Here is a 14,014-nt window from a genome sequence, read left to right on the forward strand (position 1 = left end):
GGTGTTCAGGAAATGAGTCATCACTAACAGCCTGTCCACATCGGGGATTAGGGAAACACAACTGTGCTCCCAGAGAGGATGCTGGTGTCATTTGTGAAGGTAAGTTTATGCATACAGTAAGCACTGCAATTGGTATTGTCCACATACAACTAGAGAAGGCACATTATATTCCAAGGATTAAATGATCAAGTACAGTCACATTGAAGAAATGGGGCTTTTGCTCAATATTGGTGTTACTGCAACCTGCAGTTCCCAAGTGGGTTGACAGAGATTTTGCTTTTATTTCAAACAGAAATTCCCACAGTCAGACTGGTCAACTCTGACAGCAGCTGCTCCGGCAGAGTGGAGATCCTCCAACTCGGCCATTGGGGGACGGTTTGTGACGACAACTGGGATTTGAATGATGCTCAGGTGGTTTGTCGACAGCTGGGCTGTGGGAAGGCTGTGGTAGCACCACACAGGGCACGTTTTGGACAGGGCACTGGACCAATTTGGTTAGATGACCTACGGTGTACAGGGAATGAGACATCACTAGCAGACTGTGCAAATCGGGGATTAGGGTCCCACAACTGCCGTCATTTTGAGGATGCGAGTGTCATTTGTGAAGGTAAGTTTATGCACACAGTAAGCACACTGTTGTTATTGTTCACATATAACTAGAGAAGGCACATTATATCCCAAGGATTAAATTATGAAGTACAGTTACATTGAAGAAATGGGACTTTTGCTCAATACTGGTGTAACTGCAATCTGCAGTTGTCATGTGGATTGACAGAGATTTTGCTTTCACTTCAACCAGAAATTCCCACAGTGAGACTGGTCAACTCTAACAGCAGCTGTTCTGGCAGAGTGGAGATCCTCCAACACGGCCGTTGGGGGACGGTTTGTGACGACTTCTGGAATTTGAATGATGCTCAAGTGGTTTGTCGACAGCTGGGCTGTGGCAAGGCTCTGTCAGCACCAGGAAAAGCACGTTTTGGACAGGGCACTGGACTAATTTGGTTAGATAACCTTCAGTGTACAGGGAATGAGACATCACTAACAGACTGTCCACATCCGGGATTAGGGTCCCACAACTGTGCTCACAGAGAGGATGCTGGTGTCATTTGTGAAGGTAAGTTTATGCACATAGTAAGCACTGCAGTTGGTATTGTTCACATACAACTAGAGAAGGCACATTGTATCCTAGTACTAACTGGATACCATACATTTTTTTACAAGTCACATTTACATTTAAAACACAAGTTTCCGAACTCCAATTTGTATCATACAGAGTGGGCATCCTCTTCCACTGCGATAAGCAGATATCCAATAAAGGCATTTGTTTTTGTTAAGACCATTTATTTGTAAACAATGTTTTAAAAGGAGCCAAAGGATTAAATGATCAAGTACATTAACATTGGAGAAATGGGGATTTTGCTCAATACTGCTGTCATTGTAACCTGTAGTTGCCATGTGGGTTGACAGAGATTTTGCTTTAACTTCAACCAGGAAATACAGTGAGACTGGTCAACTCTCACAGCCGCTGCTCTGGCAGAGTGGAGATCCTCCACAACAACCGTTGGGGGACGGTGTGTGACGACATTTGGGATTTGAATGATGCTCAAGTGGTTTGTAGACAGCTGGGTTGTGGCAGGGCTCTGTTAGCACCACACAGGGCATTTTTTGGGATGGGCAGCGGACAAATTTGGTTAGATAATGTTCGGTGTTCAGGAAATGAGTCATCACTAACAGACTGTCCCCATCGGGGATTGGGGAAACACAACTGTGCTCCCAGAGAGGATGCTGGTGTCATTTGTGAAGGTAAGTTTATGCATACAGTAAGCACACTGCAGTTGGTATTGTTCACATACAACTAGAGAAGGCACATTATATCCTAAGGAATAAATGATCAAGTACAGTTACATTGAAGAAATGGGGCTTTTGCTCAATATTGGTGTTAATGCAACCTACAGTTACCATGTGCGTTGACAGAGATTTTGCTTTCACTTCAACCAGAAATTCCCACAGTGAGACTGGTCAACTCTAACAGCAGCTGCTCTGGCAGAGTGGAGATCCTCCAACACGGCCATTGGGGGACGGTTTGTGACGACAGCTGGGATTTGAATGATGCTCAGGTGGTTTGTCGACAGCTGGGCTGTGGCAGGGCTGTCGCAGCACCACACAGGGCACGTTTTGGACAGGGCACTGGACTAATTTGGTTCGATGAACTTCGGTGTACAGGGAATGAGACATCACTAACAGACTGTCCACATCGGGGATTAGGGTCCAACAACTGCCATCATTTTGAGGATGCGAGTGTCATTTGTGAAGGTAAGTTTATGCACACAGTAGGCACACTGTTGGTATTGTTCACATATAATTAGAGAAGCCACATTATATCCCAAGGATTAAATGGTCAAGTACAGTTACATTGAAGATATGGGGCTTTTGCTCATTACTGGTGTAATTGCAACCTGCAGTTGTCATGTGGGTTGACGGAGATTTTGCTTTCACTTCAACCAGAAAGTCCAACAGTGAGACTGGTCAACTCTAACAGCAGCTGCTCTGGCAGAGTGGAAATCCTCCAACACGGCTATTGGGGGACGGTTTGTGACGACTTCTGGAATTTGAATGATGCTCAAGTGGTTTGTCGACAGCTGGGTTGTGGCAGGGCTTTGTCAGCACCAGGAAATGCAGCTTTTGGACAGGGCACTGGACTAATTTGGTTAGATAACCTTCAGTGTACAGGAAATGAGACATCACTAACAGACTGTCCACATCCGGGATTAGGGTCCCACAACTGTGCTCACAGAGAGGATGCTGGTGTCATTTGTGAAGGTAAATGGGTATATTTTACAACTCAGCTTGCATTTTAGCTACTTTTACTTTTGCAATGTTTTGACATAATACAGTGAAATCAAAATGTATCAAAATCTCTCCTGCTTACTCTTTTTATTTTCTTTATTGTTTCAGGCCAACAACCACTAATCCAGGACTCTCAGCTTGTTTGCTCCCCTTATCAGCTTGAAGTTGGTGTGCCATTGCAAAGTCTGCTGTCGGCTGGTTTGAATGCATCCTCTGGTCATCTGGCGACCCCATACTGTACCAGCTACACAGTGCGTGATAATATTGTGTGGTACCAGGTGCAACGTAGGACTGGCTTCTGTGGAACTGTAATGACGGTGAGATTAAGTCACTTACTTACCACCTAATTATTTGTCTATAAATCTATTGTATTTATTCATTTTCTGTTCTCTTGTACTGGTATTATTCTTTACTGCTCTGTAAATGTATCTTTATATTGTCTGGTGAGACTAAAGGTGTTTTCAGCAAGAAACCAAGGCAAATTTTCACCTTGCGTCAATCACAAAAATTTTGCCGGCCTCACACAGACAATGTACCAGCTGTACAGACGTTAGGTGTAAGCTAGCTAACAACGGAAGCACCAACGATGGTTTCTTTAACCTCCTAGTCACATGCTGGTTTGTACTTTAGCTCAAGATGACTGATTGACTGATTATACACATGGCTGGTCATTAATTCGTCCTTTTTCTTTCAGACCAACACCACCCATGCCATCTACAGCAACAGCTTGTTTTTCTCCCCTCTAAGTAACGGTTACTTCGTTCTACCTTCGATTATTCCGTTCTCTTGTGCCTATCCCTTGGAAACCGAAACCAGCCTGAATGCTGTAATCAAACCTCAGCTGTGAGTCTTTTATTTCATTCGTTGACTGTATGCAACACATTTCAAAGATGTGGGCCTAAATCCCTGGATAATATAATTACTATTGCAGGGGTGAAATACATCTCTAATTGTTTTTCTTTCTTAACAGCCTTAAAGGTGGCCTCGCGGGATCAGGTACCAAAGCCAGAGCCTACATCTATCTTTTCCGGGACTCTAACTATTCATACAGCTACCCAGCGGGTCCGCTCACTCTGCCAGTGGGCTCTGCCCTGCATGTGCAAGTGTCTGTGCCTCTGAGTGATCCAAGCCTTGCACTCGTTCTGCAGGAGTGCTATGCCACTAGCTCCTCAAACCCTGATGACCCCGTTCGATACTTTCTCATTCATTCCAGGTATGTGTCTCTCCTAATTTAGATGGACTGGAGTGGAAAATGTAAAATCTGTTGTGATGTGTAATGGTCCTAATGATTTGATCTGACATCTCTGACAGGTGCTCTACTGACTCTCGTGTTGTGTCAGTGGTTGAGAACGGCCTGTCCTACCGTGCTCGTTTCTCTGCCCTGCTGTTCCCTCTCCAGGGTGACAACCCAAGCGTCTTCATTCACTGCAGACTACGCCTATGTGACAAGAGGAGCCATAACTGTGTTCCAGTGAGTCAGACACTCATCCTCTCACTCAATCAAAATAACCAATAGGCAATCAATGCTTTTTATCCAAACACTGAGAATAGGTGTCTAATCATTACACTCCCTCTCACCTCACAGATTTGCAGAAGAAGGACAGGTCGCTCTGCTGGCACAGTTAAAGGAGAGGTTGCTACCATTGGACCAATCAACTTCCACTAAATACAATCTGGTATCAGAGCAGATATCTCAGCACTGTAAGCTGTATGGAAGTTATAACCATGTTTCCCTTTTCTCTCATCTTAATCTTTAGGGGAGAACTGACATATTAATGGAGGGAGCTAATAAACACTGCAAAATGAGTGTTATGTTATTTTCTTAAAATGTTGTATGATATACTGTAATGGTTCAGTTTTATAACTCTTTAGTATAATCCCTCATATTTTACCTTTGTACTTTTTTGGAATAAGATGGGAATAATACAAATATTCGTATTAATCCAAATTATGATATTTTTAATGAGTGGGTATGTTCAATTATGCTTATTCCAAATACTTCTATTTCTTTATTTGAAAGTTTATTAGACACAGGGTACGGTTAACTGTGGAGTAATATGGATATATAACCCTGTTGATTTAAACGTTCCCATAGCCTCATGTCCCAGACAAATCTCTTTAATTTCTTCACTGATTTTCTCTGTAAAAATGCTTTTTTGCCCAACTCATCATATTTAAAGCCGCTCTAAATAGGAAATGATCATTTCTGACTTAGTTGGTCTGTGTTTGGGGATTTTATTTATTTTTTCAGTTAATTTCTTTATGTGGCTCAGGACCATGATCACATTGTATGGGACAACATGTCAACACTATGTGTATGTTTTGTGAACCACGTCAAAGTAATTTCTAATTTCGATTGCCTGGAGGACAATAAAGTTTTTCATGATTCCCACAAAAAGCTGTTTTGTCTTATGTTTTCTCTTTCACTTCTGTTATCAGAATTAATATTGGGAGTGTTTACTTTTATTTAAAGCTGAGTTAAGCATTTTGGCCGTCACAATCTTGTTTTTTTTGCAACCAGTAGTGACACAGTGGGGCTAAGCATGCTGAACAAGACATTTTTAGATGACTTAGATGTTACAATGAACTCTGATGAACAGAAAACACGCTGAGAAAGAGTTAAAGTTGTAAGACGAAAACACGGACAACACCCAAACTGGACTATACCGTGGTAGCAACCTGTCAATCACAAGGTAGCCACGCCCTAAAGCATCCCCTGCTTTATGGTCTATTTGACTCTAAATGGGACCATAATTTACTAAAGAACATCATGCTGTATTGAAGAAGACTTGAAACTAGCGATTGAGACCATAAACTCATGTTTACAGTCTTTACTGAGGTAATAAATCAAGTCAGAAATAGGCTCATTGTATCATAGACTTCTATACAGTCAGACTTATTTTAGCAACCAGAGGAGTCGCCCCCTGCTGGCTGTTAGAAAAGAATGCAAGTTTAAGGCACTTCAGCATTGGCTTCACTCTTCAGAACCAGAGGTTGCCCACTGGTGGCAACCCATATGTCTTCATTCACTGCAGACTAGGCCTGTGTGACAAGAGGAGCCAAAACTATTTTCCAGTGAGTCAGACACTCTAATCTAATCATTCTACCCCCTCTTACCTCACAGGTTTGCAGAAGAAGGACTTATTGGACTTATCATTCCAGTCATTACATTATGTAGGCTATGACCAATGGTGGCTCTCTTTTAGCTCCTTAGCAACAACAATGTGTTCATGTCTCAACTGAAACTGTATTTTTTTGTAATACAAATTATAAACTAATTCAAATATACATAAATAAAAACAGGAGTTGTAATAAAGATTAGTGAATAAATATGACTGCTTGTTCTAAATAAAAGAATGGAGAAAACTAATATTATTAGAATATGGTTATTAGCCTATTATCAAAACTAAATAGTTTATATAATTATATTATGGTTTTAATAAATATTTGAATATTATTAATCCGCACACCCATCATGGATACATACTACTCATACTAATGAATCATCAAAGTATAACATTGGCAGAGCCTACCCCCATGTGGACGGACAGGTGTATTGCATGCTTTGATACAGTATGACACTGGGTTTTTCATACCCACATTGGTCCCTATAGTTAAAGCTACCTGAAGGTTGGTGAACAAAGTTAAACCTGCAGTAGACATAATATTTATATATATATGTATATATATGTATATATACATATATACATATATATACAGCATATATATATATATATACAGCATATATGTATTGTTTAGCAACTGCAGAAGGAGAATAACACAATTACCAATAATTAAAAGAAAATAATCATTTTTAATTTTTACAATCTAATGAACATGTCTACCATTTTCTAAACTGGACAAGGGTATAAAATAAAATCTATTTACTTTATGTTGTTGATGTCTGTATGACAATAAAGTAAAATAAATTAAATGTCTATCAGTTTGAGCAGTTTAATAGTAAATGTTTGTACCGGTAGTCGCACGGAACTTACATTGGATCATGTTCCATGACGAACACAAAACGGAGTTGCACGTCATTAGTAAGGGCAGCTGGTTAAGTTGGCATCGATGCAGACTCGCTGTTGGAGGGTTTTATAACCCACTTCCACTCCCTGTGAATAGGTTTGGAATAGCACTTAATATGGCGTACCCTCCATGCGAACGCGCAAACAAAGCAGAAGTGGGCAGGGAGAGGGTGTAGGGGGTGGTTTGGAATTGGGCCACGGTCTCACTCACGGGGGAAGAACACACCCAAGTAAGTGGTACTGGTTGCAACATCAGTGAAATACACTTAGTGGAGGTATTAATGGTTATAAAGTAGAGCATGGATTTGATGAGTGGAGGTAATAGCAGGTGGTAAAGTTAGTATGGCAAAAACTTGCAATGGCAGAGTGGCACTGTTCCTATAAGCTATCCGCTCGTGCTTGTTGACTCCAGGGAAGTGAAGTAAAGTTTGGTTGTAGCATTATCCATGTAGCGTTAGCAGGTTATATCCTGGATCCAGCAGCAAAAGTCAACTGCAGTCAATGCGTCATGGTCTGCCTGCTGCAGACGACATGCTGGACTCTGAAGCCCCTCCTCTGCTGCTGCACAGAGCGCTGTTTGCTTGTTTATTCAAAGTTTATTAATATTGAACATGTTGTTTGTCCAAATTTCACCATTGTGCTCACAGCTGTGAAAAATTACATTTCATAAATATAACAGCAACATGTCTATCCAGAAACAGAATCCCTGTTGCTCTGGAAAATTCACAGAACACAGTACCAAGGCTTTTCCTAGAAACTATTTCTTCAGTAGAGAGTGGGTCCACTTTTGATTGTGATTGTGTGTTAGAGGGGGAAAGGCACTTTCAGTCCTGTGTGTACAGTGGGAACCATAAGAGTGCATAATTCAGTATACAAGAGTAACTTGGATGCCTTTAGGACCCTGGGGAGTGAAGGAAGATTATTTAGGGACACCTGTAGAGAGCGCTCTCTCAACAAAATGTAGTACTGAATGTCATGAGATCAGTTTCTGGTTATGAGTGAGGAGCAGATAAACAATCACTACTGGATATTTACAGGGCCTTAATACAATCATGTATTGATTATGGGTGTATGGTGTATGGAGCAACAGCCAAAAGTGTTTTGGAAAAACTAGACAAAATACAGTTCAGAGCTCTAAGACTCAGTATTGGTGCAGTTAAAAAAACTCCTACTAATGCACTATTGGTGGAGGCTGATGAATTACCATTATATTTAAGATGTTCAAAGTTGTCACTGGCATATTGGGTTAAAGGGACTGTTTGTAACTTTTTAAGTGTATAAATGTACCGGGTCGGGACACATGCGCGCTCGCGTGTGGCCGGAGCCTCTCCTCCTCTTGCCTTCACACAGACACAGCGCGCGTTCTTGCGTACTCGCTCCATCTCGAGACGTGAACGCGCGCTCACTACACACTGCAGAAGAGTTAGTTTAGCTCTGAGAATATCTAGTGAATGTACAGTGGATGTTTGTGCAGAAATAAATGCTGCAGCTCCTCCAGACCAACAGAGGTTTCTCGTGTCTTGTGAAGTGACTGGGCTCCGCAGCGAGAAACGATATCGCCTCCCGGGCAATCCACCCGAGCAAGCGCGAGCCCGATGCTGACTTTCGTTGAATTCACGGCCAAAGGTGTCGCTGTTAACAAGCATTTCTGAAAGTTACAAATAGTCCCTTTAAGTTAAAGGGATCTGGAGAGGAACAACCTGCAACAAAGGTGCTGTGTGATTGTTGGGAATACTCACAACAATAAAAAGGTAAAGGATTTGTTTCAAATATTAATACAACAGCAGAAGAATATGGTTTAAATAGGTTAGATTATGGGCCAAATACTGTTTGGGGTAATGTTCCTCCATGGATATTTCCAGTGACAAATGTGGACTTGCAACTTGTGGAGCAGAAGAGAGAATGGAGTGAAAGGAATGTAGATAATATTGGATATTTGGTTCAAGACTATGTTGAAGAGGAATTATTATAATTATATGACAATATTTACAGATGGATCTAAAGATCAAGGGAGTGGACATGTAGGAACAGGAGTATACATACCTGAGTTTGATGTAGTCATATGCAAAATAATTAATGATAGATTATCTGTATTTACGGCAGAAATAGTCGCTTTAGTTTTAGGATTGCAATGGATAGAAGAGGTAAGGCCTGAGAAAGTTGTCATTTGGTCAGACTCTACTGCAGCTCTTAATATTTTGAATTCAAAAGATGCAAAAAGAGATGATGATTTTGATGATTATTGATGGAAATATTTACGATAATGCTGAGAATACAAAGAGTTGGAATTAATGTACAATTGTGTTGGGTTCCTACTCATACTGGTGTGGAAGGTCATGAGAGGGCAGACGAGATTGCAAAGAGAGCATTGAAATTAAATGATGATGAAATAATGAAAGTCTCTTTTGGAAAAGGTGAGGCCAAATCATTAATAAGAAAGGCAGTGAGGGAGTTGTGGCAGAAGAAGTGGGACACAGATACCAAAGGGAGACACTATTACAGTATACAGAAATCAGTTAAGGTGAAGGATTTCAAAGGGAAGTGCAGAAGAGAGGAAGTGCTTTTTTCAAGATTAAGATTCGGACATAATGGATTAAAATCAACTCTCTATTTAATGGCAAAGTGCGTATCAGATAAATGTGATGTTTGTAATGTTCCTGAAAATGTTGAGCATGTTATTATGAGGTGTTGTAAATCAGAGAGGAACATCTTGCGTGATATGAGCTAGAATGGGGATGGAACTTAGAAGGGATTTTAGGGATGAGTGAGAAAATGAGGGAATGTTGCAAGGCTCTCTTTATTTTTCTTAAAAAGTACAGGATTAGATCGTAAAATATAGTTGTCGTTTTTTTTGTTTTTGTTTTTTTAATCTTGCCTTAAATATCATGTAACCTGAAGTATCTAAAGCCCTGATGTTACACACTCCTGTACAGTAGGTGGCAATATGCACTTATACACATTGGTTCGCGATACGCCATTAAATCAGAGAAGTAGAAGGAGTGCTCTCTCTCTCTCTCTTTCTCTCTCTCTCTCTCTCTCTCTCTCTCTCGCCAAACATTTGTTTGTTGTAGGTGATGTACTAACTAAACAAAACAGTACCTACATCATGTATTGTGAGAGCACATAAAAAAACATTGCTATAACAGAAATGCATTTATCCCCATACAGCCCAGAATACAGAGGTAGAGGGAAGACTGGTTGCTGCATGGGCAGGCTGTAGTCATGCTTCCAGTCATCTGCTTGTAGATGTGCTTGTGAATGGGGATTATGATTGTAAATCGTGCACTTTTATATTTATTAAACGGCCATAGAATGTAATTATAAGATCTTTAAATGTTCTTTTCCCTTTTAGTATTAGTCGTCGCAACAGTAAGCATGCCGCTGATCTGAGTGTAACCTAAATGAATTCAAGGTACGGCTTATTGGTTGGATAATTTTATAACTCCATTTTTTTTAAAATTTGTATGAATTAATGTATTGTAATCTTATTTCATGTTTATTTTTATAGGACTGTCTTCAAGTGCGATATTGACTGTCACTATTTTTTCCTACATTAATTGTTTAGGAGAGACGGGCCTTTTGTTTTTCTTTGTTTTTTTTTTGGTAATATTATTTTTATTATTATTGGCTATAGTGCAATAGTGTTGATGAGTGTATGTGCAATTATTTTGATGGGGGTATGTGCAATTTTCGAGTTATAGCAGAATCAATTGGAAGTTATAATGCTCCACATAAATTTAGAGACCCCTTCTTGTTTACTCATAGTATAATGTTGGTTGCAGTGTCAATCCACCCATCGCTTCCTGGGTGCAAGATATGATTTGTGGTTCTTAAACGTGTGCAGTGACATTTTGCCTCATGGGATCTTACTTGTGTTTCACTGTGTGAGTTGGGTCCTAAATTATATTGTAGCCTTTAACGGCTTCCTGTGTATTTTTGCTATTTATATCAAATGATTATGCAGTGCACTGTGTAGCTCTTGGCCCGCTAAATTGCCGTTCCCTTTTTTAAAATGTTTTTAACATGCAAATTGTGCAAATCCTCTCCGAGAACCATCACCTTAACGTGGTGGAGAGGTTTGTGTGTCCCTATGACCCTGAGGGCTGTGTTGTCTGGAGCCTCGTGCTCCTGGTAGGGTCTCCCATGGCAAATTGGTCTCAGGTGAGGGGCAGGACTAAGAATGGTTCATAAAACCCCAATGACGAAACGAGGCAGAGGAGGAGTTACCCGGCCCTGAGGAGGCCCGGGGCCCACGTCTGGAGCCAGGCCCAGACGGAGGGCCCGTCAGCGAGCACCTGGTGGCCAGGCTTGCCACGGAGCCGGGCCGGGGATACCCCGAAGAAGCAACGTGGCACCCCCCTCCTTTCCATCCTGTGGGCTCACCACCTGCGGGAAGAACCGCTGGGGTCGGGTGCGCTGTCACACGGGTGGCAGCGCTATCAGTTGGATCTGGTAGGGCTTACCTCTACGCACAGCCTTGGTTCTGGAACCGTACTCCTGGATAGGGGTTGGACTCTATTCTTCTCTGGAGTTGCCCATGGTGTGAGGCACCGGGCGGGTGTGGGGATACTCACAAATCCCTGGCCGAGTGCCGCTACGTTGGAGTTTACCCCGGTGGACGAGAGGGTCGCCTCCCTACGCCTTCGGGTTATGGGGGGGAAAACTCTGACTGTTGTTTGTGCGTATGCACCAAATAGCAGTTCGGAGTATTCGGCCTTCTTGGAGACCCTGAATGGAGTCCTGTATGGGGCTCCAGTAGGGGACTCCATAGTTCTGCTGGGAGACTTCAACGCGCACGTGGGCAACGATGGAGACACCTGGAGTGGCATGATTGGGAGGAACGGCCTCCCTGATCTAAACCCGAGTGGTCGTTTGTTATTGGACTTCTGTGCTAGTCACGAACACCATGTTCGAACATAAGGATGCTCATAAGTGTACGTGGTACCAGAGCACCCTAGGCCGAAGGTCGATGATCGATTTTGTAATCGTATCGTCTGATCTGAGGCCTTCCGGGATATGTTATCTCGGAGGACTCCGGAGGCAGTTGCAAGGTACCGACAGGCCCGAAGAGCAGCAGCCACTGCCGTGACGGAGGCAAAGCAGCGGGTGTGGGAGGAGTTCGGAGCAGCCATGGAGAAGGACTTTCGGTCGGCACCAAAGTGCTTCTGGAAAACCATCCGGCACCTCAGGAGGGGGAAACGGGGAACCATCCAAGCTGTGTACAGTAAGGATGGGACACTGTTGACCTAAACTGAGGAGGTAATCGGGCGGTGGAAGGAGCACTTTGAGGAACTTCTGAATCCGACCAATACGCCCTCTATTGTAGAGGCAGAGCTGGAAGCTGATGGGGGACCATCATCAATTACCCTGGTGGAAGTCACTGAGGTAGTCAAACAACTCCATAGTGGCAAAGCCCCCGGGGATTGATGAGATCCGTCCAGAAATGCTGAAGGCTCTGGGTGTGGAGGGGCTGTCTTGGATGACACGTCTCTTCAACACTGCGTGGAAGTCGGTGACAGTGCCTAAGGAGTGGCAGACCGGGGTGGTGGTTCCCCTGTTCAAAAAGGGGGACCAGAGACTCACTTCTCAACCTCCCTGGTAAAGTCTACTCCAAGGTGCTGGAAAGGAGGGTTCGGCCGATAGTCGAACCTTGGATCGAAGAGGAACAATGCGGATTCCTTCCTGGCCGTGGAACAACGGACCAGCTCTTCACTCTCGCAAGGATCCTGGAGGGGGCCTGGGAGTATGCCCATCCAGTCTACATGTGTTGTGTGGACTTGGAGAAGGTGTATGACCAGGTCCCCCGGGAGACACTGTGGGGGGTGCTGCGGGAGTATGGAGTGAGGGGGGCACTTCTCAGGGCCATCCAATCCCTGTACGCCCGAAGCGAGAGCTGTGTTCGGGTCTTCGGCAACAAGTCGGACTCGTTTCCGGTGGGGGTTGGCCTCCGCCAGGGCTGCGCTTTGTCACCAATCCTGTTCGTGATATTCATGGACAGGACATCGAGGCGTAGTCGGGGGGAGGTGGGTTTGTAGTTCGGTGTGCTGAGGATCTCATCGCTGCTTTTTGCAGATGATGTGGTCCTGTTGGCATCATCGGTCTGCGACCTCCAGCACTCACTGGATCGGTTCGCAGCCGAGTGTGACGCGGTCGGGATGAGGATCAGTACCTCTAAATCTGAGGCCATGGTTCTCAGCAGGAAACCGATGGATTGCCTACTCCGGGTAGGGAATGAGTCTTTACCCGAAGTGAAGGAGTTCAAGTACCTCGGGGTCTTGTTCGCGAGTGAGGGGACTATGGAGCGTGAGATTGGTCGGAGAATCGGAGCAGCGGGGGCGGTATTGCATTCTCTTTACCGCACCGTTGTGATGAAGAGAGAGCTGAGCCAGAAGGCAAAGCTCTCGATCTACCGGTCAATCTTCGTTCCTACTCTCACCTATGGTCATGAGGGCTGGGTCATGACCGAGAGAATGAGATCGCGGGTACAAGCGGCCAAAATGGGTTTCCTCAGGAGGGTGGCTGGCGTCTCCCTTAGAGATAGGGTGAGAAGCTCAGTCATCCGTGAGGGACTCGGAGTAGAGCTGCTGCTCCTTTGCGTCGAAAGGAGCCAGTTGAGGTGGTTCGGGCATCTAGTAAGGATGCCCCCTGGGCGCCTCCCTTGGGAGGTGTTCCAGGCACGACCAGCTGGGAGGAGACCACGGGGAAGACCCAGGACTAGGTGGAGAGATTATATCTCCACACTGGCCTGGGAACGCCTCGGGATCCCCCAGTCAGAGCTGGTTAATGTAGCCCGGGAAAGGGAAGTTTGGGGTCCCCTGCTGGAGCTGTTGACCCCGCAACCCGATCCCGGATAAGCGGTTGAAGATGGATGGATGAAATTGTGCAAATGTAGCAGCTGTGGAATGATTGCTCGTAGATTGAAAGACACCACTCAGACCAGGAATCAGGATCTGCACATTTATTTTCCAGTGTCCATGCTTTGCCTATGTGTGTTTTGTGCGTTACACATATAACAAAATAGAGTTATAAATATAATAAAAAATACAGAAGCTACAAGTGTATTTAAATCAGTAAATACAACAAAAGTCAATAAATAAAATGTATAGCACCTGAAATTAAATGTAATACTTTTACTAGGT

The 14,014-nt window shown here is 43.6% G+C and overlaps 1 protein-coding gene across 1 annotated transcript in view; it reads left to right on the top strand.

Moving 5' to 3' along the window:
* LOC119489489 (deleted in malignant brain tumors 1 protein-like) overlaps nt 1-14,014 on the top strand; it is a 63,283-nt gene that overhangs the window by 27,501 nt on the left and 21,768 nt on the right. The window contains exons 9-15 of the mRNA XM_037771995.1: nt 52-99; nt 293-607; nt 800-1,114; nt 1,492-1,803; nt 1,999-2,313; nt 2,506-2,820; nt 11,407-11,415. Coding sequence (XP_037627923.1) covers nt 52-99; nt 293-607; nt 800-1,114; nt 1,492-1,803; nt 1,999-2,313; nt 2,506-2,820; nt 11,407-11,415 — 1,629 coding nt within the window. The remainder of the gene's footprint in view (nt 1-51; nt 100-292; nt 608-799; nt 1,115-1,491; nt 1,804-1,998; nt 2,314-2,505; nt 2,821-11,406; nt 11,416-14,014) is intronic.

Source organism: Sebastes umbrosus, chromosome 1 (assembly GCF_015220745.1).
Source record: "Sebastes umbrosus isolate fSebUmb1 chromosome 1, fSebUmb1.pri, whole genome shotgun sequence".
NCBI lineage: Eukaryota > Metazoa > Chordata > Actinopteri > Perciformes > Sebastidae > Sebastes > Sebastes umbrosus.